The sequence below is a fragment of the Rhinatrema bivittatum genome, chromosome 3, assembly GCF_901001135.1.
Source record: "Rhinatrema bivittatum chromosome 3, aRhiBiv1.1, whole genome shotgun sequence".
Classification (NCBI taxonomy): domain Eukaryota; kingdom Metazoa; phylum Chordata; class Amphibia; order Gymnophiona; family Rhinatrematidae; genus Rhinatrema; species Rhinatrema bivittatum.
Genome location: NC_042617.1, coordinates 139493679 through 139518102, shown reverse-complemented (window position 1 = coordinate 139518102; position 24424 = coordinate 139493679). Strand labels below are relative to the sequence as shown.

At 43.0% G+C, this 24424-nt stretch overlaps 1 protein-coding gene across 1 annotated transcript in view; it reads left to right on the top strand.

Annotated features, from left to right (window-relative positions):
• The window catches only part of XRN2 (5'-3' exoribonuclease 2), a 283450-nt gene that overhangs the window by 13696 nt on the left and 245330 nt on the right, over positions 1–24424 (top strand). The window contains exons 2-4 of the mRNA XM_029593758.1: positions 15453–15580; positions 15666–15777; positions 17935–18046. Coding sequence (XP_029449618.1) covers positions 15453–15580; positions 15666–15777; positions 17935–18046 — 352 coding nt within the window. The remainder of the gene's footprint in view (positions 1–15452; positions 15581–15665; positions 15778–17934; positions 18047–24424) is intronic.

Below are 24424 nucleotides of genomic sequence, written 5' to 3'. Positions count from 1 at the left end.
GATGCTCGATTTTCCCTAGAGCATCCTTTTTAGTGCGGCAGGTCATGTAAATATTAGATCTGACGCCCAGGATAGGTGGTTGGATGTGTGTTAAGAAAGCAGGTACTCAGCAGTGAGCACCCATTTTCTACGTGCCGATATTGCATCGCCCTGAAAAAGCTGCATTTTTTAAAATTGTGGCTGTTGAGACCATTGAAGCATATTCTTCCTCTGTTAGAATTTAGGATGGCAATTCATCTGTTTGAAGAACAAGTTAACTTCCTATGTGCCTATTCATAAGAACATAAGGTCTAGTATTCTGCTTCTAACAGCGGCCAAGCCAGGTCACAAGTACCTGGCAGGATCCCAAGGGGTGGATAGTTTTCAAGCTGCTTCTTCCAATATTAAGCAATGGATTTCTGCAACTCTCCCTTAATAATAGTTGATGGACTTTTCTTCCCGGAATTTGTCCCAATCTTTTTTAAACGTAACTATACTAATAACTATCATCACATCCTCTGGCAACAAATTCCAGAGCTTAATTATGCGTTGAATAAAATAATATTTTCTCTTATTAGTTTTAACTGTATTACCCAGTAAATTCACTGTGTCCCCTGATCTTTGAACTTTTTGAAAGACTAAACAACTGATTAATGTTTACTTGTTCTGTTCCACTCATTATTTTATAGACCTCTATCATATCTCCCATCAGCCGTCTCTTCTCTCAGCTGATGAGTTCTAATCTCTTTAGCCTTTCTTCATAGAAGAATTGTTCCATCCACTTTATCATCTGGGTCCCCCTTCTCTGTACCTTTTCTAATTCTGCTATATCTTTCTTGAGATGTGGTGACCAGAACTGAACATAACACTCAAGATATCGCACCATGGAGTGATACAAAGGCATTATGATATTCTCTGTTTTAGTCTCCAGTCCTATCCTAATAATCCCTAGCATTCTTTTTGTTTTCTTGGCTGCTGCTGCACACTGAGCAGAAGATTTCAACATATTTTCAATAATGACACCTAGATCCTTTTCGTGAGTAGTGACTCCTAATGTGTGGAGCCTTACATTTTGAAGCTATAATTTGGGTTTCTCTTCCCTAAGTGCATCACTTTGCACTTGTCTACATTAAATTTCATTTGTCATTTGCATGCCCAGTCTCCCAGTTTTGCTCATTGAGTGGTTCCTCCCAGCATTTGTTGATAGTTCCTTCTATTTTGTCAGTAAGGTTAATTGGAACCAAATCTAAGGCCTTTTCTGTATCGCACCTGAACTTTGAAATTCTATTCCCATTGAAATTCGTATGATATTTGATTATATGAAATTTTGAAAAGCATAGAAAATTAGTTTTTAAAAGTTTTTAATTAATAATTTTATTATATGAATAATTTTACTTTATTTTTATTTATCTCTATGTATGTTGGTTGTGATCTGTATTTGTGCTTTGCAAATTGTGGAATATGAGTCTGTGAAATAAATAAAATAAATTTGCCTGCCTGGTGCTAAGATAGCAGATCTTACGCACCACCTAGATAAGATTTTAGAGCGTGCTGGGGAGCAGCCAACTGTCATGGTACATGTGGGTAACAATGTCATAGGAAGGTGCAGGAGGGAGGTTCTGGAGGCTAATTTTAGGATCTTAGATAGGAAACTGAAATCCAGAACCTCCAATGTTGCATTCTCAGAAATGCTTCTTGATCCATGAGCAGGATCCCACAGGCAGGCCGAGCTTAGGAGTCTCAATGCGTGGATGAGAGGATGGTGCAGGGAAGAATGTATTAGGTTTTTTAGTAACGAGAACATTTTGGGGGAAGGGGAGCCTATTCTGACGGGATGGGCTCCCCCTTAACCAGAATGGAACCAGGCTGCTGGCACTAACCTTTAAAAAGGAGATAAAGCAAAATTGGGTTCTGTTCGTAAAGCGATCGCTATTAATAAACCACACAACCAAAACATGTTGTAAGCTCTACAACCATTATTTGATTAGTTGATCCAGACAGCTACTAGCTGAGATATGGCAGGGCACGACCACTGATTACTATAGTACATTTCAGTTAGCATTTGATAATGTTTCTCCTTTACTACTCAATGTCTGTATACCAGGTAATCTACAGGACATCCTGCAACTTCAGGGGGAGGGAGGGGGGATTGGGATGAATAGTACACCTTGCGTGATCAAGAAAAATTGTCAGACTTCTTGTATAACACTGAGGATTTATTGTTATCTACTTACCTATGCATATGGTGTATTGTGTAACTGTTTTTCTTGTGTTGTCATCAATAAACATAAAAAAAAAGGGGAAAAGCCAACAGTTGCTTAGAAGTGCATGATTTGGAATAATGTATTTTTGAAGGATACTATCAAAACAGGGAAGTTACGGCATCCCAATATTGAGATTTCAATAAATGCTAAAGTAGCCCAGGTGCCTTTTAAGTAAAGAGCAGACAATGCAAAAAGATTCCATATTATCCCTATCAACTGATAAGCAGGTTATTAATTCAAACAAAAAGCATACTTTGAAATGTCTGTGTACAAATACTAGAAGTCTAAAACATAAGATAGTATAGTTAGAATGTGCGTGTGTGTATATATATGAATGAAGAGGTAGAAATAATTGGCTTTTCAGACATGGTGGAAGGAGGATAACCAATGGGACACTGTGATACAAGGGTACAAATTATTACAAGGATAGGATGGATCAAATTGGTGGAGGAGTGGTGCTATATGTTAAAGAGGGCACAGAGTCAAACAGGATAAAAGTTCTGCAAATAAGTTTCTAGTGTATTTTGTTTATGGATAGAAATTGCATTTGAGAAGGGGAATAGAATAGCAGTGGGTGTGCACTGCCATCTACCTAGTTAGAATGACAGACAGACTGTCATGGAGAGAAACTAAGATGGCGTCCTGAGAGGTCGCAACTCCGTTTGCTCCGTGGTTCGAGATTTCTGAATTAGCTTCGGCAATTTTTCTCAGTAAAGAAATGCCCCACAAAAGAAAAGGCAAAGTCCGGGTATATCCACCCAACCCTGACATTGCTACGGGACAATGTTTAATTTCTGAGTTCGCCTCTTCCATACCTGTTTTGAGGACTTCAACCCCCGCTGGAGAGCAGTCGAGAGGAGAGCCTTATTTCCCTGGGGAGCTTTCGTTGAGCCCTCCAGCTCCGAGAACGCCGTTGGGAGCTTTGCCGCACGCCGACGACGGAGGAGCCGAGGCTCATGTTGATGACAACATCCGGAGCGCATGGCTGGGTGGCCCAGAAGCTGCCGGTTTGCCTGGAGGGGAGTCGAGGACCCAAGCGGCTGCTTCGTAAGGAGGAGAGGAGCAGGAAGCAACTGAAATCCCCACATCAATGGGAGAAGGCAGCAAGTCTGCCGGAATTGGAGTAAGGAGATCCCCTCCACTGCAATTTGTTAAACCAACGGTTGTAACCCTTGATACAATCTGGGACTTCATGGTGAGGATGTCGGATAAACTAGACAATCAGGCCCTAAAGTTGGACAAGATTGCAGCTAGAGTTGTGACACAGGAGCGGGACATCCAGCAGAAATTTGTGGAATATGATGATTCATTTATGAAAGCAAATGAGGAAATAAAAAATCTCCATAGTATAAATGCCACTATGATATCTGAAAGGGCACATATGTCGAGGAGACTGGAATCAATAGAAAACTTCATGAGGCATTTTAAATATAAGATTACTAAATTTTCTCATTGTAATGGGGGAGATACCTCTGTTAACTTTTAGGAAATTGCAATGGAGATTTTAAAGATACCTCAAGAAGAAATCCCAGCTGTAAAGAAACTATTCTTTTTACCTAAAAGAACCAACCCTGTCTCGGCTATCTCAAATGTTCAAAGGCTGGATTTTCAAAATCTAACCGAATACTTAGAAAATTCTAGCATTGAAATTGTGGATAGGGCTGTACTCTTTATTTCCTTTTTTGATGAAATGAGTGTTTCAAAGATTATGAAGAATTATTTAAAAAATATAAATGAATTATACTGTGGTGGTCTTGTACGTGTGTATCCTGACCTAGCTGAGCCTAAGCAACAGCGTAGGAAAGCTTTTTTACAGATGAGATCTGAGACCCTAGCACTAGGAGCCAGCTTTATGCTGCACTACCCATGTAAGTGCATCATTAAACTGGCCAGAAATACTTACATTTTTTTTTTTTTACCGGACCAACTGCGGGTCTTTTTGGATGGGAGAAGACAACCTAGTGATCTATAAAGGGAGAATTAGTTTGGTGATGGAAACAGGAGCTAAAGTGTATTTCTTTTTTCCTTATTACTACTCCTCTGTAATATTTCTATTCTCTCCACGTTTTCCTGGGTAATAGAGGAATTTAAGTAGAAAATGTAATCAAAACACTCTGGGTTAAGAGTGTTAATTACTTGTATGTTATATACTTCATGATAGTTACTTAAGATGGAATTCTTTGTATTTCCAATGCAAAAGTTTTGTTTTGTATATTGTTAAAAGATAAATTAAAAAATTAAAAAAAGAATGACAGACATGCTAACAAATTAGGGAAGCTGACAAAATTAGCAACACAGTAATAATGGGTGATTTCAATTTATCCTAGTATTTACTGGGTAAATGTCACATGAAGGCATGCTAAGGAAGTTAAATTTGTAGATGAAATAAATGATTGCTTCATGGAGCAGCTGGTATAAGAACTGAAAAAAAAGGGGGAGCTATTTTAGACCTAATCTTTAGTGAAACACCTGACTTGGTATGAGAGGTAACAGTGTTGGGGCCACTTGGCAATTGTGATCATAACATTATTAAATTTGACTTGACAACCGGAGGGAGGTTATTTAAGGAAATCTACTGCAATAGTTTCTTTTGAAAGTTAATTGCTATGATAAAATAAGACAATTTACAATCAATCCCCGCTATTAGTGAGGTCAAATATATATACCAAAACACCTCCCTATACCCCACATATATATAAAAAATTAATAGTGTAGGATAAGGCAGGTTTCATACATCTTCTGCAACATGCCTCCACGGCCTTGTACACAGAATGCTATGAATTGTAATCATGAACCTTCCTACCTTTGATTTTTTTTTAAAGTGTTTTATGTGAAACATCTTTTTTATTTTTGTCTTGTGCTTATTTAAAAATGGCTGTACAGCTCAACTTTCATTGCTACATTATTGTCGAGTGGTAACAGTACCTCCACCGCAAAGCCCCACCCTCCTCCTCCTAGGGTGAGGTTTGAGAGGGAAATGCTGATGAAATTCTTGGAGTAGAATGAGGTGCCTGTATATTACAAGCTGGTTCCCATGAGTTCTCCTCTGGCCCGTAATTTTTCCATGAGATTAAATATTGTAAAGTCCCTCGTGATCTTCTGACGTCTAGAATAACATCCGAATTTAAATAATACAACAAACACTTAAAAACTAAAATTTAATATAAAAAAGTTTAAAAACTAAAAAAAACCCCAAAACAAAAAAAACATGGGCCCCATTTAAAAACTACATAGCAGCTTGCCAACTCTTAAAATTGGCTAGCTTTGGAAAGAGAGTTGGTGGCCCCACTTCCTTTGGATTTACTACTGGGAATGGGTGTATCCAATAAATTGAAGGATTATTCTGTTTTGCAAGCTACAATAAGTGTAGTTAAGTATCTCCTGGTGTCGCTTGAAGAAAATGCCTGTTTGGTTCAATTCTTTTTTTAAAGTAAGTAATATTTTAAACTGGGTCCCCTGCAAAACTATGAGATTTGGTCTATCGGTCAGTTGATGACCAGGACTGGGTTTGCTCCTTTTAATGCCCTACAACAAGCATATGATCTCCCTGATGACCAATACTATCCATGGATACAATTGAGACATTTTTTGTCTAGTGGTATTAAACTAGACAAAAGACAATGATTTATTTCAGAGATGGCAAACTCCAGTCCTCGAGGGCTGCAAACAGGCCAGGTTTTCAGGATATCTTGCTCAATTCAGTTGGTATTGGCAGACAGTTCCTATGAAGGCTGTTTATGTGAGGAACATGTGTTCTTCTGAAGGATAGTCCGTCCCATAAGTGCATTATCCGCAGGTTGTTTGTCTAAACAGTAATGGGAGGTGAAAGTATGTAGCGATGACCACGTCGCCGCTTTACAGATGTCTATGAGAGGTACTTCATGGAAGTGGGCAATTGAAGCCGCCATCGCACTCACTTGATGCGCTTTTGGAGTCACAGATAGCTTTTGCGATCGTTTATGATAGCAAAATTGTATACAATTGGATATCCAAGTAGATAAAGTTCTCTTTGTGACTGGATGTCCTTGTGCGTTCGGGTTGAACGAAAGAAATTGTTGTGAGGACCTGTTGGGTGAATAGGTGCACTATTTATAGTAGGCCAGCCCATGCTTACAATCTAGAGTATGGAGTTTTCTCTCATTGTCGTTTGGATGGAAGGTGGGCAAGGTGATGATCTGGTTAATATGGAAACTGGAAATCACCTTTGGTAGAAAATTAGGGTGAGTGCGTAAGGTCACTTTGTCATGGTAAAATTGAAGTTAAAGAGGGTAGTGAACTAAGGCTTGAAGTTCACTAACCTGTCTTGCTGACGTTAAAGCATTCAGGAAAAGCACCTTCCATGAAAGGTATCGAAAGTGACAAGTGTCTAATGGTTCAACTGGTAGCATCAGTTCGAGGATTATATTAATATCCCACGGCACTGGTGGTTTCTTTAATGGTGGACGTAGGCGTAACACTCCCTTCATGAACTTGGACACAAGTGAATGACATGAAATAGATTCTCCGTTTAGGGAATTGTGGTAAGCCGCTATAGCGCTTAAGTGAACTTGGAGTGAGGAGGTGGCGAGGCTTTCACTGTAGAGAAGATGGAGGTAGGAGAGAAGGTGCTCTGGTGGACAAGTTAGAGAGTCTATCCCCATTGAGCACTAGGAAATGTAGCGCAACCACTTTCTTTGATAAGTCTGGTCAAAGGTTTTTTCGAGGACAGTAATATGTCTTGAAGGGAAGGAGAAATGTCTAAATTCTGGTACACGAGCCTTTCAATCTCCATGCCGTGAGGTGTAGGGAGGAGTGAAGAGGATGCAGTAGTGATCCTCTGTCCTGGGTAAGAAGTTGAGGGTTGCTGCCCAGGGGAATTGGGTTGCGGATGGACAGGTATAGTAAGTAGCTGTACCATGGCTGTCTTGACCATGCTGGCATGATGAGAATCAGATCCGTCTGGTCGTCAATGCATCTCTGGATCGTGCGAGAGATGAGTGGTATCGGAGGGAACGCATATAGTAGGTTGTGAGACAAACTTATGAGGAAAGCATCTGGAGCGAGTCTGAGTGGGCTCGGGTACACTGAGCAGAAGGTCTCCAGTTTCCTGTTGCTTTCGGTTGCAAAAAGGTCGATGGAAGGAAGGCCCCAAATGGAGAATGTGTTGTGCAACATTTCGATCTAGTTTCCATTCGTGGAGATGAAATATTCTTCTTAGTTTGTCTGCTCTGGAATTGTTGATCCCGGGCAGATAAGTTGCTTGAAGAGAGATGGATCTGTGGTGAACCCACTCCATTATATGAACTGCTTCCTTGCAGAGGTTCCAAGAACCGGACCCTCCTTTTTTATTTATGTAGAACATTGTAACTTGATTGTCTGTGTGAATCATCACTACTTTTTCCCATAGGGAGTTTTCAAAGGGCGATTCTGACCTCTTTGAGTTCCAGAAGGTTTATGTGCAGTGTGCGTTCGTATGTGGTCCATAGACCGTGTTTGTAACTGGTCTAGGTGAGCTCGCCATCCCTTGGGGGGGGATGCGTCTGTGGTGATTATTATGTGATGCCGAAGGGGTCGCAGAGGTTGAGCCCGTTAGTAGCATCAATGGGAGCAGCCACCATTGCAGGTCTTTCCTCATACAGTTGGTTAAGGTTATAGGAATAGACAATGGAAGGAGAAATTGGGTCCATTGGCCTTTTAGACACCACTGGAGGCGATGCAGATGTAGGCACGTATGAGGAACTACGTAAATGGACGCCGCCATGTGTCCTAGTATGGTTAGGATTTGGCGAGCTGGAACTGCTGTACTGAGAAGTAGAACTGAAGACAGTGTGGAGAGAGCCATTGCAGAAAGTGTGTTTGCAGGTAGAGTTTGAAGGTGGTGATAAACATAAGAGGAGTTTTCAGAGATGTTTATAATCCTTTTGTCTTCCTGCTGTTTAATTTAATGAAGTGTGTGTGTGTGTGTGTGTGTCGGTTTCAGTTAAGGTATGGGAAATCCTGTAAAGACTTCTTTCCAGGGATATGTGGTCTTAAAAGCACATGTACAGGTCCCTTCAGCAACAACCTCATCTCTGCATTATTCTTGTTTTGGTACAGTTAAAAGCATTGCAGTCTGTAGAAAAACTTGTCTGCTGTTTTACGTACTTTGAGTAGCATTAGAACTGGGTCGTCTCTTTTGCTAGCATTTCCCCAGTTTGCTATTCTTTGATCTCCAAATCATAACATGCCCATTATGCTTCATGCCATTGATAGCAATTGATTTACTTTGAGGTGATTGCCAACCTAGACTCATGTCAATGTGAAATTATGATGAACTACTTCTGGCATTTTGAACTGAGTTTTTATGTACCACATTCTGCTCCAATGAAAGTTGAAATACAGGTCTTGATTAATCAGATTATTAGCAACATATTTATATCTGGTTGAAAATAAATCATTATCCCCTACATAATAAGTAATTTTCAGCTCTCCCCTTCATTTGCTTGAGCCTGATATTTATTTTCACCTTCGGGTTAAAGCTGCTGCACAGAGTACCTTTTATAAGTTACGAGTACTGTGCAAACCGAAACCATATTTGACTTTTAATTTTTTGTTACATTTTACAGCCACTGGTTTTGTCCATATTTGACTACTGCAGTTCTCTGTTTGTAGGCTTGCCTTTAACTATTTTTTTTTAATGCTTTATTTATATATTTTCTAATAAATCACACATCATATGATTTACAAGTAAAGAAATACATGGTTTGATAAATGGTAATTAACACTAAAACAATTATTTCCTAATATTCCTTAGTATGTTTATAGTAATTTATCTAAACCATTATCATATCAAGACAGCAATGAGAGGAATTTGCAGGAATTAGAAACCAAGGGAGATTATTACAACATTATTTCAATAAACAGGTTATATGCATAGAACTTGCATTTCTTATTGTTTAAATATTAGACAATGGGGATGAGGTTGTTAACTTCCGCTGTTCAAGGAAACTTTTTAATTGCTCAGGCATGAAAAAAATAAAAAGTTCATCTTGCTTTTTAATTAAACACTTACAAGGAAATCTCAAAGTGAAAGAAAAACCCAACGTAATAACTTCTTGACGAAAAGCCAGAAAGGATTTTCGCCTTCCTTGCGTGGATACTGCTAGGTCAGGAAACACTTTAACTAATTTCCCTAGGTAATTTACGAGGTACTAACCAAAATACCTTTTCTTTATCAAATTAATATCATTTATTGATGAAAAGGTTACAAATAAAGTACCCCTGTCAATCACCTGTGCTGACGAATCCTCAAGAAAATTTGTTAAATCACCCTGAAACATCTGATTTGATCCATTTGATATTACATTTCTAGGTTTAGGCAGAAAGTAGCAATTTATAACTACAGGAGACTCTTCACTCACAAAGCCAAGGTTTTCATTAAGAAACCTTTTCAAGGTAACTAATGGTACTTCTCCAATTAACCTGGGGAAGTTTAGAAATCTTAAATTTAAATGCTTGGCGTTGTTTTCAAGAGTTTCAATTCTCCTATTAATACTTTCCCTGTCCTTAACCACTGCAAAATAAAGTTCCTGATTCTTTTTTTCATTAACCTCAAGCACTTTAATTCTATCAGTAGTATCTTTAATTTGTTTCTGAGTTTGATAATATTCCTGTTGGTTCCCCGACCTTATTGTATCCACTTTAGTCTCCAAGCCTTTAATATTGTTCATCATTCCGGCCATCATCTCCCATAGAATGTCTAATGCAGAGCTTTCCAAAGTTTTCATGTTGGTGACACACTTTTTAGACAAACATAATTTCGGGACACAGTAATTAGTCTACAAGCAAACCGGAGGTTAAAGGTTAAATGAATGAAATGTATTTCGACAATTTATGTATGTTTCCTTAAATATATACATAATAAAATGTTTCACGACACAACATATCTTGTGAAAACCTTTCGTTTATATTAAAAATATATAATATTCCAAGATTAATGTTATTGTTATAATTTATGAGTAACAATAATAAAACAAAGTTATTGTGTTATTCAATTTACCTCTGTAATGAGATATATGAGCTTGATGGGATGAACACAGCTTTTGAATATTTGGTGTTAATAAAAAAGTCCAAAGGGTCTTCTGCATAACTTTAAAAAGCTGGCCAGTTTCACACTATATAATTATTTGATAGCCTCATTCAACTAATTCTATATGGCTATGAGAGTGAAATCTGGAATTTATAGGAAGGGACAGAATGTCAATATAAATCCTGCACCTCCAGTTTTGTAACTCTGTGCATCCACTGAAATTCCCCCAAACAATGGAGCTTGGATGTTTCCCTTACAGCTCATCATACTAAAAGATATTTTCAAATGCTGGTGTCACCTCACAGTAACAGCAGCACAAACACCTTCCACTGCCAGGCACATTGTGAACTAAAATAAAACCTCGCAAAAAAGACACTCAATATCTATACTGCAATCCCATTGTAACATAACAGTAATAACACCAAGGACTCAAACAACAATAACCCTACCTGTGAAAAAGCATGGGTAAATATTACACTGGGTCCTAGAATACCAATACACCACCTACTGAGGAAACAAAACAAACCCGATTGCTATAGATCTCTATGCTAGCAGAATCTCTCATCATGGTCACACACACAGAGCAGAGACAGACCCTCACCAAATACAGAATACAAAATAAAGGAGCACAAATTAGACAAAAACTGAAATGGAAACTCCAAGAAGCCAGACTCTGTGTATTAACAATGGAAGAACAGAACCACCATTCCTCATAAAACAAATAAAATCAAGAAACATAAAGCATCAGTTATAATAGTAAAACCATACTAATAAAAGAATATTTTAAAACTACTGATAAATAGAATTTCTATTAATTAAAATCATATACATTTTTTACAATTTCCCAGAGGTTATCTTCTCTCACACAGACTCATATGTCCATTCTCTCTCACACATACACTGTCACATACATATACATTCATGTTCTTATACCCACCATAACCTCTCGCTCTCACAGACACTGACACACTCTCAGGCTCTAAGACACTCTCTCCCCCTCCACACACACCCCACACACAAACTCTTACTCCCCTGGATTTTCTCATACACACTCTCTCTGGCTCCCTCACATACACACAGCCAGGCAAGTTCCCAATCATTCTCACACAAACACACACACCCAGGCAAGTTCCCAATCATTCTCACACGCTAAAACTGACCCCCAGGCAGGCTCCCATTCATTTTCACACCACTCCCTCACCATCCCCCAGGCAGGCACCCATCCATTCACAGACATACACCCCCAGGCAGGCACCCATTCATACACATGCACACACTAAAGGCAGACCCCCTCTCTTTCTTTTGCCAGCAACCTCGGAGCCTCTCTCATTCCTCTGCTGCCACTGATGCGGCATGGCTATTGGGGAGGCGCTGATTGCTGCTATTGGCACTGAAGCCCATTCTGCTGCTTCCTCTATGCAGGCTCCGTGGGTTTCCACTTCCTCCATGTTGATCTTGTACATTGTGCGATCCGCATAGAGAAAGTGCTACTCTTGACATTAACAAAGATTACATGTGCCAATCAGTAAAAAGTAATTTCTTTCTTTTTTTTTTTTTTTACCTTTGCTGTCTGATCTTAGTTTTCTAATCGGTTGGTCCCAGGCTTTTTTGTTCCACCTCCCCTTTCTTATTTTTTTGCCAATTCATTTCATATTGTCTTTTTTTCTATTTCTTTTCTCTCCATCTTTCTTCTTCCCTCAAACATACAGTCAGGTTCTCATTCTCACATGCTTGCTCTCACTCTCACATGCTCTCTCTCTCATACAATCATTCATACACAGTCTCTCTCTTGCACATGCTGTCTGACTCTCACACACCCAGGCTCTCTCTCTCTCCCACATGCTGTCTTGCTCATGCACAGGCTCTAACTGTCACATGCTGTCTCTCTCTCACACACACAGGCTCTCACATGCTGTCTCTGCAAACATTGAGGTCCTCACTCCCACACCCAATCTCTCAACTCACACAGGCACCCAATCTCTCAACTCACCTCATACACGTACACAATCTCTCAATTCAGCTCATACAGGCACCCAATCTCTCAACTCAGCTCAGCTCATACAGGCACCCAATCTCTCAACTCAGCTCAGCTCATACAGGCACCCAATCTCTCAACTCAGCTAATACACGCACTCTACGGGCCCTCAGCCTCTCTCTTACCTCTGGGCCTCCTCTTCACCGGTCGCTGCAGGATCGGCTCTGCAGCGGCCCTGATCTTCTCGGGCCGATCGCGGCGACTCTGATCTTCTCGGGCCGATCCGATCCGCGGTGGGGGCCCTGCTACCGGGCCTCTTCTCGCCCGCTGCAACAACGCGGCTCCTCTTCTGCACGCGGCTGCTTCATCTCCTTCCTGCCCATGCGGCTCCGGCAACATTTTTCTTCCGGGGCCGCGTGGGCAGGAAGGAGGCGGAGCACCTGCACGTTTAGACGTGCCCTTTTTCTTCGGGCCGTGGTGACGTGAACTCACCACGGCCTTACCGATCTTCCTGCTGTGTGTCTGCGGCACACAGCACAACGATTCTTCACTGCTTAGCCGCCAGTGGGATGAGCTCCACCGGCGGCCACATTGGCTCCCACTTGCCGGTGTGTCACGTGCACTGGGCTTGCGCGGCACACCTCAGGCGACACACTAAAGTGTCGCGACACACACTTTGGAAAGCTCTGGTCTAATGTTACCACCGCAGGGCAGGTGAGTGGAGCTTGGGAGTATTTCGCTGGTCAGTTGACTTTCAAACCCCATAGGGGAAAGTTTTACCTCCATCCCTCCTTCTGCTCCTACTGGAGTCAAACTTTCAATACCCTCAGCTACCTGTACTCTCAGTCCATTACTGCGGGTTTGGTATCCTGCTCCAGGGCTAGAAGAGATGGTATCTACAGAAGCTTCTCTAGCGTTCCTCTCACCGAATCTCTGCGCAGGTGGAAGTCCAGCATTAGGACTTAGGGAGGCCGGCTCAGTCAGTCCTCCCTGACTGACTAGCACATCAGGCTCCTCGGTACCTGCCTTATTTAATGCAGGTGAGATCATGAAGTGACTGATTTCTTGGTGTATAGGTGAAGGTAAAGGTAGCAAGGGAAAGACCCTCACCTTCCCTTTCTGTTTAGGAGGCATAATTATGCAATTTATCACCAATACAGCTGAAATCTACGTTGCTTCAGCTCTAAACTATGCAAAACTAATAACAATCCGGCAAAGATGGTCCATAGGTAGGATCGGGTAAGAGATGAAAAAAGGTAAACAGTACCTTTTGGACCAGTCCGTCAAGCCTACGATGTCCCAGGTGGAATCCAGGCAAAGCCAGGCTAAGCCTGTCATGCTGTGTGTCCCTTAAGCGCACGCAGCTTGGGTGGCGCGCCGGCGTCTGCTGCACGCCGCACACAGCCCGATTTTGTAGGGCTTCCTGGTTCCGCCTCTGGGCCCTCCCCTTGACGTCACCGGGTCCTCAGTTGTGGGCTCACCGTCGGGTCAGGCAGGAACCACTCGCCCCGGATTCCCTCAGCTTGGTACAGCAGAAAAAGATGTCTCGAACCAGTTCCTTCTCCTTACGCTCTCCGCCTTTAACTATTTTCAAGCAGTACAATTTGCAGTAGCAAGGTTACTTTTGGGATATCTGAGGTTAGACCATATTACATATTATTTCACTGTCTTCATTGGCTACCTATTTCTGGCAAATCAGCTTTAAGAATGTATGCTTGATTTATCGATGTTTATTTGAGCTCTGACACTTCTATTTGTGTCAGCTCCCTTTTGAAAACTTATAAACTTCTTAGAGCATTGAGGTTGGCGGTTGTAATCTTCTTGAAGTTCTTTCCGTTTATTGGGCAAGATTAGATGAAACACTGGAAAGAACATTCTTTGTCGCTGATCCTCTGTTAGAATGAGCTTCTGGATAAGCTAAGCTGAGAGGTATTTATTTAGGAAGCAGGTAAAAGTTTACTTTTTAAACTAGCTTATAGCAGTGAGAGAACATCATTGTGAGAATGCATATTCTGGTTTTGCACTGTCTAACATTAATACATTTTGTTTTTCTAATAATGAACATTTTTTAGTACAATATATTCAGGAACAGGCAACCTGTCATTTTAGGTAAAATTATTTTTAGGTTTCAATTAATTTTTTTATTCTTTGTTTTATTTGTTCTCTGTGAATTTTTATTATGTAGATTGATAGTTGTAAACCCTCTGTGTACATTGGATTGCGAGGCTATAAATTAAAAAAAATAAATTTGAACATACTATTCTATTTTAAAGTTTACACATGCCCTACCACACAGCATACTTCCAGTGACTGCACATGCTGCAAACGTGGCCGCCCAACCCAGGCTGCTGTGTGGTCACCACTCTCTAGAAACCCTACTGGAGAAGCAGTGGGAGGATGTTCTGCCTCTGCCAACTACTCTGCACAGCCTGTGCTGGCATCTCAAGCATTTTCAAAACTCATAGGCTGTTGCTTTCTGGCTGCTGATCTTGTGCATTAGAAGGAAAGGGGGAGAAGGGTCTGATGCAGGGGGAAAGGGCAGGGAAGATGAATGCCTAGAAAACTCTAAGTAGGGGCAGATGCTGTGGGGCAGATACTGGGGAAGGTGGAGTTCAAGACAAGGGGAAAAATGCTGGAGAAGACTGTAAAGAAGTAGGCAGTTGGATTCTGGGAAAAGGGGAGGGGGCAGAAAGGGAGAGAAATGGCGGAATGTTGGAGGCAAGGAGTAAGAGAAATATGGAGGAATGGGGAAGAAGGCATTATAGGGATGAGGAATGATGAGCAGATGGTGGAATGGGAGATAAAGGTATGCAGGATAAAAGAGGAAAATAGCATGGAGGGGTAAATGAGGGAACTGAAAGATGTGAAAAAAGATAAGGAATGAAAAGAGGAGATGGCATTTAAAAGAAGAGTTGGAAGCTGCAGAGAAAAAGATGGTGTGAACAAGGGAAAAAGCTAGTTCTTAAAATGCTAGTTACTGTCTTTAGTGAGATCTAGATACATTCACTGTTAGCAGTAACATGTATTAGAAATACAGCAGTTTTTCTAAGGAAAAGTACCTACCTTTATTTGTTTATTTTAAAGTGTTTGTATACCGCTTTTACAATTGAAAATTAATTAAAATGGTTCACAGTGTTAAAACATACATAATCTGTGAATACAAAAACCTTATTTTTGTGCTCCACAGTCTAAAGAATGCAATGGCGTCAAGATCCCAGTTGATACCAGTAAGCCAAATCCAAATGAAGTGGAATTTGATAACTTGTATTTGGACATGAATGGCATCATCCATCCATGCACACATCCTGAAGACAAGTAACTATTTGTTCTTTCTTTATGTACTTTTAAATGACAACAAGGATATATTCTCGATTTTGAACATTTGGCTTTTAAATTACAGGCCAGCTCCCAAAAATGAAGATGAAATGATGGTAGCCATTTTTGAATATATTGACAGACTCTTCAATATTGTAAGGCCAAGACGACTGCTTTACATGGCCATAGATGGTGTAGTAAGTAACAGCATATTTGTAATTCATACCTCTCTGTGACTTGCTGTCTTGGATTTTATTTATTTCTTAGTTTAGGATACTGTACAAGAAGTTACATATAGGTATAGTGAATCTCTAAAGAGTTTACAATCTGTGTGGGTACTTGTGATTTGCCCATGGTCACAAGTGCTAGTGGAATGAGAATTTGAACCCTGCTCTGCTAGTTCCATTAGACTAAGGTCTTCCCTCTCCATTTAAGATGTCTATCCATCTGGGTGGCAGTTTATTTGTAAACAAATGAATACTGACCAAAGGTGCCATTCATTATGGAGAGAAGTTTATTAAGTGCACATGTAAGAAGGCTTATAACTTCTATCTCTTTGATTAGGCTGCTCATGGTTAGGAGGAAGGAAACCAAGGAAGGCACTGCAAAAGGTTCTACCAAAAAAAAACTATTTTTTTTCTTACAAACTCTTGTGTGTGCTGTCATTTTTCAGCACTTTTAGCATTTCACTGATAGATTTCATAGGAGAGAGGGGATTCTGGCTGCCCTGATTCTTCACAATTCTGACATGGGGGTTTTTGTATGCTGGGAGCTGAAAGAACAGACATACAGTTTATTTACACTACTAAACTCATCCAGCATAGCTCTCTGCTTCAACGGCAGGGAGAATGAAGAAAAGATGATTCTTGTTCAGCATCAACCAACAAGAAATTAATTACATAGTCTGGGTAAACAAATAAGCATGGGTGTAGCTTGCTTTTTACGGCAGTTACTACCCCGAATCAATTAAGCATGATACTTCACTAAGTGAAGTATCACTTAGTGAAGTATATCCAGCGCAGCTCACTGCTTCAACGACAGGGGGGAATGAAGTAAAGAGGATTTATATCCAGACAACCAACAAGGACTGAATTGCACAGGCAGGGTAAACAAACGGGAGTAGCTTGCTTATTATGGCGGTTACTACCCCAAACCAATTAGCTAAATACTTCACTTAGATGCAGCTCCAGCACTGCTGTCTGCATCGATGGTGGGGGTGGAAGGGAATTGGAACCAAAAGTTACCAATAAGGGCCCTGACCTCAGCAGTCAGAGTAATAGATAAGTATGAAAACAAATAGGTGTGAAAGATTGCTGGGCAGACTGGATGGGCCGTTTGGTCTTCTTCTGCCGTCACTTCTATGTATATGTAAACTGCTTCTTTCCACATTAAATTATATCAAATCATTATTTTGTTTTTAATCTTTAAAAATCTGGAGATAAGTACAGCTCTTCTTAGTCTGCTATAACTAGGGTAAAATGAACTGGATCCTATTTTTGGTTTAATGAGCCTATACTCTCTGCAGCTTATTCTTCTGTTGACCAAAGATTTCAGGATTTGAATGCTGAGCCTTCTGCCTTCTAACCAGGAACTCCACTACTGAGCTAAAACAACAGCATTGTTAGCTGAGTTGACAGAAGAGATCTGGTTTAGCCTAATAGTTCCCATGCTACTTAATTTGTCAAAAATATTCCTGCATGCAAACTGAAAATGTTTGGGAGTAATTTTAAAATGTTACATATGCAAATGGAACATATTATCATAGCAGTTATAAGAAGCCATTTATGTATGTAGAGTGCACTTGCCCATGAATATCCTATGGACAATTCAAAGGCATATTTTGTAGCAATTTTCAAAAGCCCACTTACACAGGTAAGGTGCATTTTACACATGTAAAACCCAGTTCTATGCATGTAAATGCTTTTTAAAATCAAACTCTTAAGTCTTTACCTTTATAAATGCCTTTCCTATGTTTGAAACCAATTTTCCTAGAACATGATTATACAAAAACATTCGGCAGTATTTGGTGTCTGTAAAGCTCATGCTTTCAAGTAGTCTAACTAAAATCCCTGTCGTGGGCTGTTTATTTTTTTGGATTTAACCTGAGAGGCTTTCTTCTATTAGCTGGTTCCAGGAGCATAAACTCCATGCCAAAGAAGACCTGAAACACATGGATAATATTTAATTTCATTTTATGCATTTTTTGACAAACATGGATGAAAAAATCCATTTTATAGTTAGGCAAAATGGATGTTATAAAATATGCATGTTGATATGATAAATGTGAACAAAATACTGATATGAACATTTGAAAATGCAAACATTTCTTTCTTCGCGTATAACAAATTATTTAGGCACCTCGTGCTAAAATGAACCAACAACGATCTAGAAGATTCAGGGCATCAAAGGAGGGTGTGGAAGCTGTAGAAGAGAAAGATCGGATTAGGAAGGAAGTGCTTGGAAGAGGTAGAAATTTTTGTTTTTAAATTTTAGTATTTATTGAGATGTCTGTCTGTGTGTACCTGTTTGTCACTCTTTCTGATATGGTTCTTGCTGCCCTTTGGTCTGCAGAGGTGGCATTGGAAAATAGTGCTTTCAGAAACAATACACACTGATGGTGGGTCATAAGGCAGCAGGAAAAATCTTAATTTAAAAGATTACATTTTCATTTAAAATGCATCTAAAACTAAAAAATTTACAAATTCACTGTATCTTCTCACTTTGTGATAACAAAATAAAAGCCAGTTCTATCTGGGGCAGGGCTTCCCAGATCTGTCCAGATGACCACGCAGCTAGTTGGGTTTTCAGAATGCCCACAGTGAATATATAAGAGATGAATCTGCATACTTCAGAGACCCAGCATATGTAAATATTACATACATATTCATTGTGGATACCCTGAAAACTTGACTGGCTGTTGGGTCACAGGGCAGGTTAGGGAAGCCCTGGCTTATGCCTTTTCCTAGTGTGTAGCCAGATGGACTCAGGACCAATGGGTATTGTGCTCTCCTGATAACAGATGGGAGATGGAGTCAGATTTAAGAGCTGACATCACCCTACTTATACCCGTGCAGTAAGCTTAGCTCTTCAGTATTTCTCCGTCTCCATAGCAGATGTGGACACTATCCACATGAGAATAGTGTAACATTTACAACAAGAAAGAAGAAAGAAAATTTACCTTTTAAGAAGAGAGCCCCGCTTCTCCTGTGGTGAAACCTGAGGGTCCCTCACACAGTCAAGAGTTCCTGAGGTGATTTTCGATATCCCTGAGAGGTGAGCCTTGGTCCGGCAGCTGGTTCCTGGCGAGGACTTAGCCCCCAGGGTGGCTGAAAGGCAGCGGGTGCAGTTTCGAGCGCAGCGGTGAAGGTATTTCCCTCACCCCCCGCAGCTGGAGACCACCCGGCACGTGACTGGTAAGCACCGAGACCAGGTAAGGTAGAAACCTTTACATTTAAGTCTCCAGTCTTCAAGGCTCGAATAGACGTACCAATCATCCTCCCGGCAAGGTTTAAAGGGCACTGATCGGTTTGAGCAACTCTGGCTGGGCTAGGCCCCAATTGAGTGCAAGGGTCCACACATGTGGAGATCCTCTGGGGGGGCGCCATCTTGCCATCGGGGTTGTCTGTGCCATTCCCCCCCCTCCGACCGGCGGTATGCGCGAGCAGGCCTAACTTGAGCACATCCGTAGAGGCACATGCAGAGCTGCATGCACATCTGAGCCATGCGCACACATTGGAGTCAGGCGCACAAAGTCCGTAGCTCATGTGCACAACCTCTGTGCCCCTGGCGCGCACATCTAAGCGCATCCGCGCGCATACCTACACGCGCACAAACAATGGCACCGCCATCCAAGAAGGCCAAGGGACACTCCCTCTGCCCAGCCTGCCACTTAAGAGCTGCGCAACCTGATTTGGAATCCTTCCTATGCCAGCAGTGCAAAGAGGCCCAGGGAGAACCAAAGCAAGGCCCCCTTCAGCCAGGAGAGGGATCCGGAACCACTGATGATTGTACCCCAGACCTATGTATTTTCAACTCTGTGCCCCCACAGGAAGGCACCTCTGGGGCTTCTACTGCAACTCCTCCTGAGATCAACATGGACCCAGGGACCTTCTCCTGGGTGGAATTTTTTAAAGGGCTGCAAACCTTTGTCCAGGCACACCAGCCCCTGCTGCGCACCAGACTCAACCCCTGCCAGAGGCACAGGACCTTCCTGGTACCTCCCGGGTTCCTCGAGACATGCCTCTCCTAACCAAGAGCCTCCCTAATAGGGATCCAGACACCTCAGATGACAAGACTGACTCCCTAGAAGAAGGAGAAATTCCCCCAGTGATGGCGCCATACCGAACCATGCTTCGATTTTTCCACAAGGACGGATTACCTGCCCTCATTTCCCAGACTCTGAAGACGCTGGGCATTCCAGGTGTTGACCCTATAGTGGAATCAAAGAAGAACCCCATCTTGGTGTCCCTCTGTAAGGCCTCCTGCTACTTTCCTAGTTGGAGGCCATCCAGGAACTGATTGACCTAAAATGGAATGCCCCAGAGGCCAGCTTCAAAGGGGGGCGTGCCCTAGAAGCCCTATATCCTTTGGAACCCACGGCCAAGGAACACCTATGTTTCCCAAAAGTGGACGCTATGGTCTGTGCAATTTCAAAGCGCACAATGATTCCTGTTGAGGGAGGAACAGCACTGAAGGATACCCAGGACAGACGACTGGAATCCATCCTTAAGCAGTCCTTTGACGTATCAGCAATGACACTGCAGATTGCTTCCTGCTGCACGTTGGTGGCACGTTCCTGTTTGCTCCTCTCCAGAGACGCAACTACATCCGGAGAAACGATGGAACCTGCGGTCTCGTTCCTCACTGCTACCTCAGATCTCGTGCGCACCTCAGCCAGAAATGTCGCCTCTGCAGTGGCAGCCAGAAGACAACTATGACTCGAATTGGTCAGCTGATGCGACATCCAAAGCGAACCTCACGAGAATGCCTTTTAAAGGATCTTTTATTCGGAAGTGAATTGGAGAAGTTAGCCAACAAATGGGGTGCATCTCCAGTACCCCGGCTACCAGAAGATAGGAACAAAAGAATTCGGCGTTCCTCCCCCAGAAGAACCAAGGGCAGAGGATCGCAGCGCTTTAGACCTTAGAAGAACACACAGTCCCAAGCACCTCTCCCCCTCAGGAAGGTCTCAGTCCTTTTGCAACAGTCACACCAAGAGGGTAGCATGCTCAGGGGCAGGCTCCAGCCGTACCCCACAATGAGAAGATGCAGACCCATCCACAGGAAGAAGACATAGGGGGCAGACTTGCCCTCTTCTACCAAAGATGGGTCCAGATCACATAGGACAAGTGGGTCCTCACTATCATTTGAGAAGGGTACTCTCTGGAATTCCACAGCATCCCTCCAGACAAATTTATGAGATCATCCTGCCACTCCCACTTCAAGAGGCTGGCAGTGGAAACCACACTAGCAAGACTACTCAGCCTGAAGGCAATTGCCCCGGTGCCCACGAACCAACAAAATACTGGCTAGTACTCCATCTATTTTAACATCCCCAAGAAAGAAGGGGCATTCCGGCCCATCCTGGACCTCAAGGCCATCAACTGTTAACTGAGGGTACCACACTTCCGCATGGAAACCCTACGCTCAGTTATAATGGCAGTACAACCTGGAGAATTCTTAGCCTCTCTGGACCTATCTGAAGCCTACCTTCACATCCTGGTCCATCGGGTCCACCAGTGCTTCCTACGTTTCGCGATACTGGGTCATCATTGCCAGTTCCGGGCGCTACCCTTCGGGCTAGCTATCGCCCCAGAACCTTCACCAAAATTATGGTGGTAGTGGCGGCAACACTGAGGAAAGGAGGAGTCCTGGTACATACTTACTTGGACGATTGGCTGATCAGGGCAAAGTCTCCAGAGGAGCGTCGACAGGCGACCACCAGAGTCAAGAAGCTACTGCATGAACTCAGGTGGGTTGTGAACACAGCCAAGAGCTGCCTATAGCCCTCCCAGTCACTGGAGTACCTGGGAGTCCAGTTCGATACCAAACAGAACAAAGTCTTCCTCCCCCCTCCAAGGAGAAGGAAACTGATGGGTCAATTGTGCAAACTACTGACCTCTGTTCTCCAAGGTATGGCACTACCTCCAAGTCCTCAGCCTCATGACATCAACTCTGGAAGTCGTTCCGTGGGCAAGGGCCCATATCCGACCGCTACAATGTTCCCTACTGTCAAGATGGAACCCAGCGTCCCAGAACTACTCAATTCACCTCCAGCTACCAACAGAGGTTCGGAACCAGCTCCAATGGTGGTTACAGGAGTAAGGATAGGAGTAAACCTATCCACACCGAACTGGATCATACTCACCATGGATGCGAGGGTGGGGAGCCCACTGTCAGGAACTGACTGCCCAGGGACAATGGAACATAAACTGCCTGGAAGCTTGAGTGGTCAGACTAGCCTGCCTACGATTCTGCTACAGACTCCGAGGCGAGTCAGTCCGAGTAATGTCGGACAACGCGACAACCATTGCCTACATCAACTGCCAGGGGGGAACAAAGAGCCAGCAGGTGACTCTAGAGATAGACCTCCTCATGGCGTGGGCAGAAATAAATCTGCAAGGAATTTCGGCCTCCCACATCGTGGGAAAAGGCAACGTCTCAGCGGACTACCTCAGCAGGGAGAGCCTAGACCCGGGGGAATGGTTCCTGGCGGATACAGCCTTCCAGCTGATAGTAAATCGATGGGGTCTCCCAGTCATGGACCTACTGGCAACTCATCTCAATGCCCAGGTCCCCAGGTTCTTCAGCCGCAGACGAGAACCACAATCTCAGGGAATCGACGCTCTCGTCCAGAACTGGCTAGAGGAAGACCTCCTGTACGCCTTTCCACCCTGGCCACTACTGGGCAGGATCATCCACACGATAAAGCACCACAGGGGACTAGTTCTACTAGTCGTCCCGGACTGGCTAAGACGGCCATGGTACACGGACATGCAAAGACTACTTGCGGGGAACCCTCTGCGTCTTCCTCCACACAGGGACCTTCTTCAGCAGGGACCGATCTCCCACGAAGATCCGGCTCGATTCTCTTACGGTATGGCCCTTGAGAAGACTAGCCTGAAGAAGCGCGGCTACTCAAAAGCCGTGATTGTCACCCTGCTCCGGGCGTGCAAGTTCTCCACATCTCTTTTTACATACCGTTCTGGAGAGTATTTGAAGCCTGGTGTGAAGACCCTGGTCCCCTCCCGAGAACAGCCAAGATTCCCTCGATTCTGGAATTCCTACAGGACGGCATGAAGTAGGGGGTTGTCTCTCAATTCCCTCAAGGTCCAAGTTGCAGCACTGGCCTGCTTCAGGTCCAAAGTGGACAGTCCCAGACTATCAACTCATCCTGATGTGTCTCGCTTCCTGAAAGGAGTTAAGCAACTCTGACCACCCCTAAAGTGGCCAGTGCCTCTATGGAACCTCAACCTAGTACTAGACTTCCTAGCAGGGGACTCCTTCAGACCAACACCCGGTCTGTCCCTACATCTCCTGACCTTAAAGACGGCCTTTTTGGTTGCAGTATGCTGAGCTCGGCACATCTCCGAACTTCAAGCACTATCCTGTCGGGAACCATTCCTCAGGTTCACCCTGGGCACCATACAGCTGCATACTGTATCATCCTTCCTACTGAAAGTGGTTTCCCAGTTCCACATGAACCAAACCATATCCTTACCATCTCCAGAGGAGCACAAGGACTCGGAAGACTCACGCCTCCACCGCCACCTGAATGTTGGCAAAACAGATCACCTGTTCGTTCTTCACAGCGGGAAGAAAAAAGGGGAAGCCTATGAACCTGAAAAGCTTATGTAATGGGAGGGGGGACACTTGGAGCCAAAAGTTCACCTAGGGTGCCCAATACCCTTGCCCTTGAACCATTACCTCTGCAGGTCAAGGCTCATTCCACAAGGGCCCAGGCAGTCTCCTGGGCTGAAACCAAGCTGCTGTCACCAGCCGAGATCTGTTGGGCGGCAACTTGGTCCTCCCTACACACCTTTAGGTTCTACCGCCTGGATGTTCAGGCCGGGGAGGATACAGCTTTCACAAGGGCAGTACTAAGTGGGCCACGGGCAGCCTCCCACCCTGTAGGGGAGTAGCTTTTGTACATCCCATTGGTCCTGAGTCCATCTGGCTACACGCTAGGAAATGGAGAAATTACTTACCTGATGATTTCATTTTCCTTAGTGTAGACAGATGGACTCAGCATCCCGCCCACTGCTGCCCCGGAAAAGGAGAACCTTGGATAACAAAAATCTCAAGACTAAGCAAATACTGGTAAGCCACGGCCTACCTCTAGTTCAAGACACCCTCAGTTTGTCTGGTGTCGATGTTTGTTTGAGTGCACTGGCGGTCTCCAGCTTAAAAAATAAATAAATAAAAAAAAATTTTTTTTTTTTATATCTATATATAATCAGTTGAACCAGTTCAAGGTTAATCAAGTATTAAGCAACATATATCCACTCTGGCTTTTTGAAGAGAATACTGAAGAGCTGAGCTTGCTGCACCGGCTATATGTAGGGTGACAGCTTTGAAATCTGACTCAGTCTCCCATCTGCTATCAGGAGAGCACAATACCCATTGGTCCTGAGTCCGTCTGTATACACTAAGGAAACCAAATTATTAGGTAAGTAATTTCTCCATTGTTTTAAGCTGACCAGTTGAAGGCCTATAGTGCTCGGTCACACATTGATCTTAGTGGAAAGTGCTTTAATGGATACATAACATTATCAGGCCTCTACAGCATGGAGAGAGAAACCTGGGCCCTGGCAGTATGACTTGTTGACCTAACTGTGCAAGCCA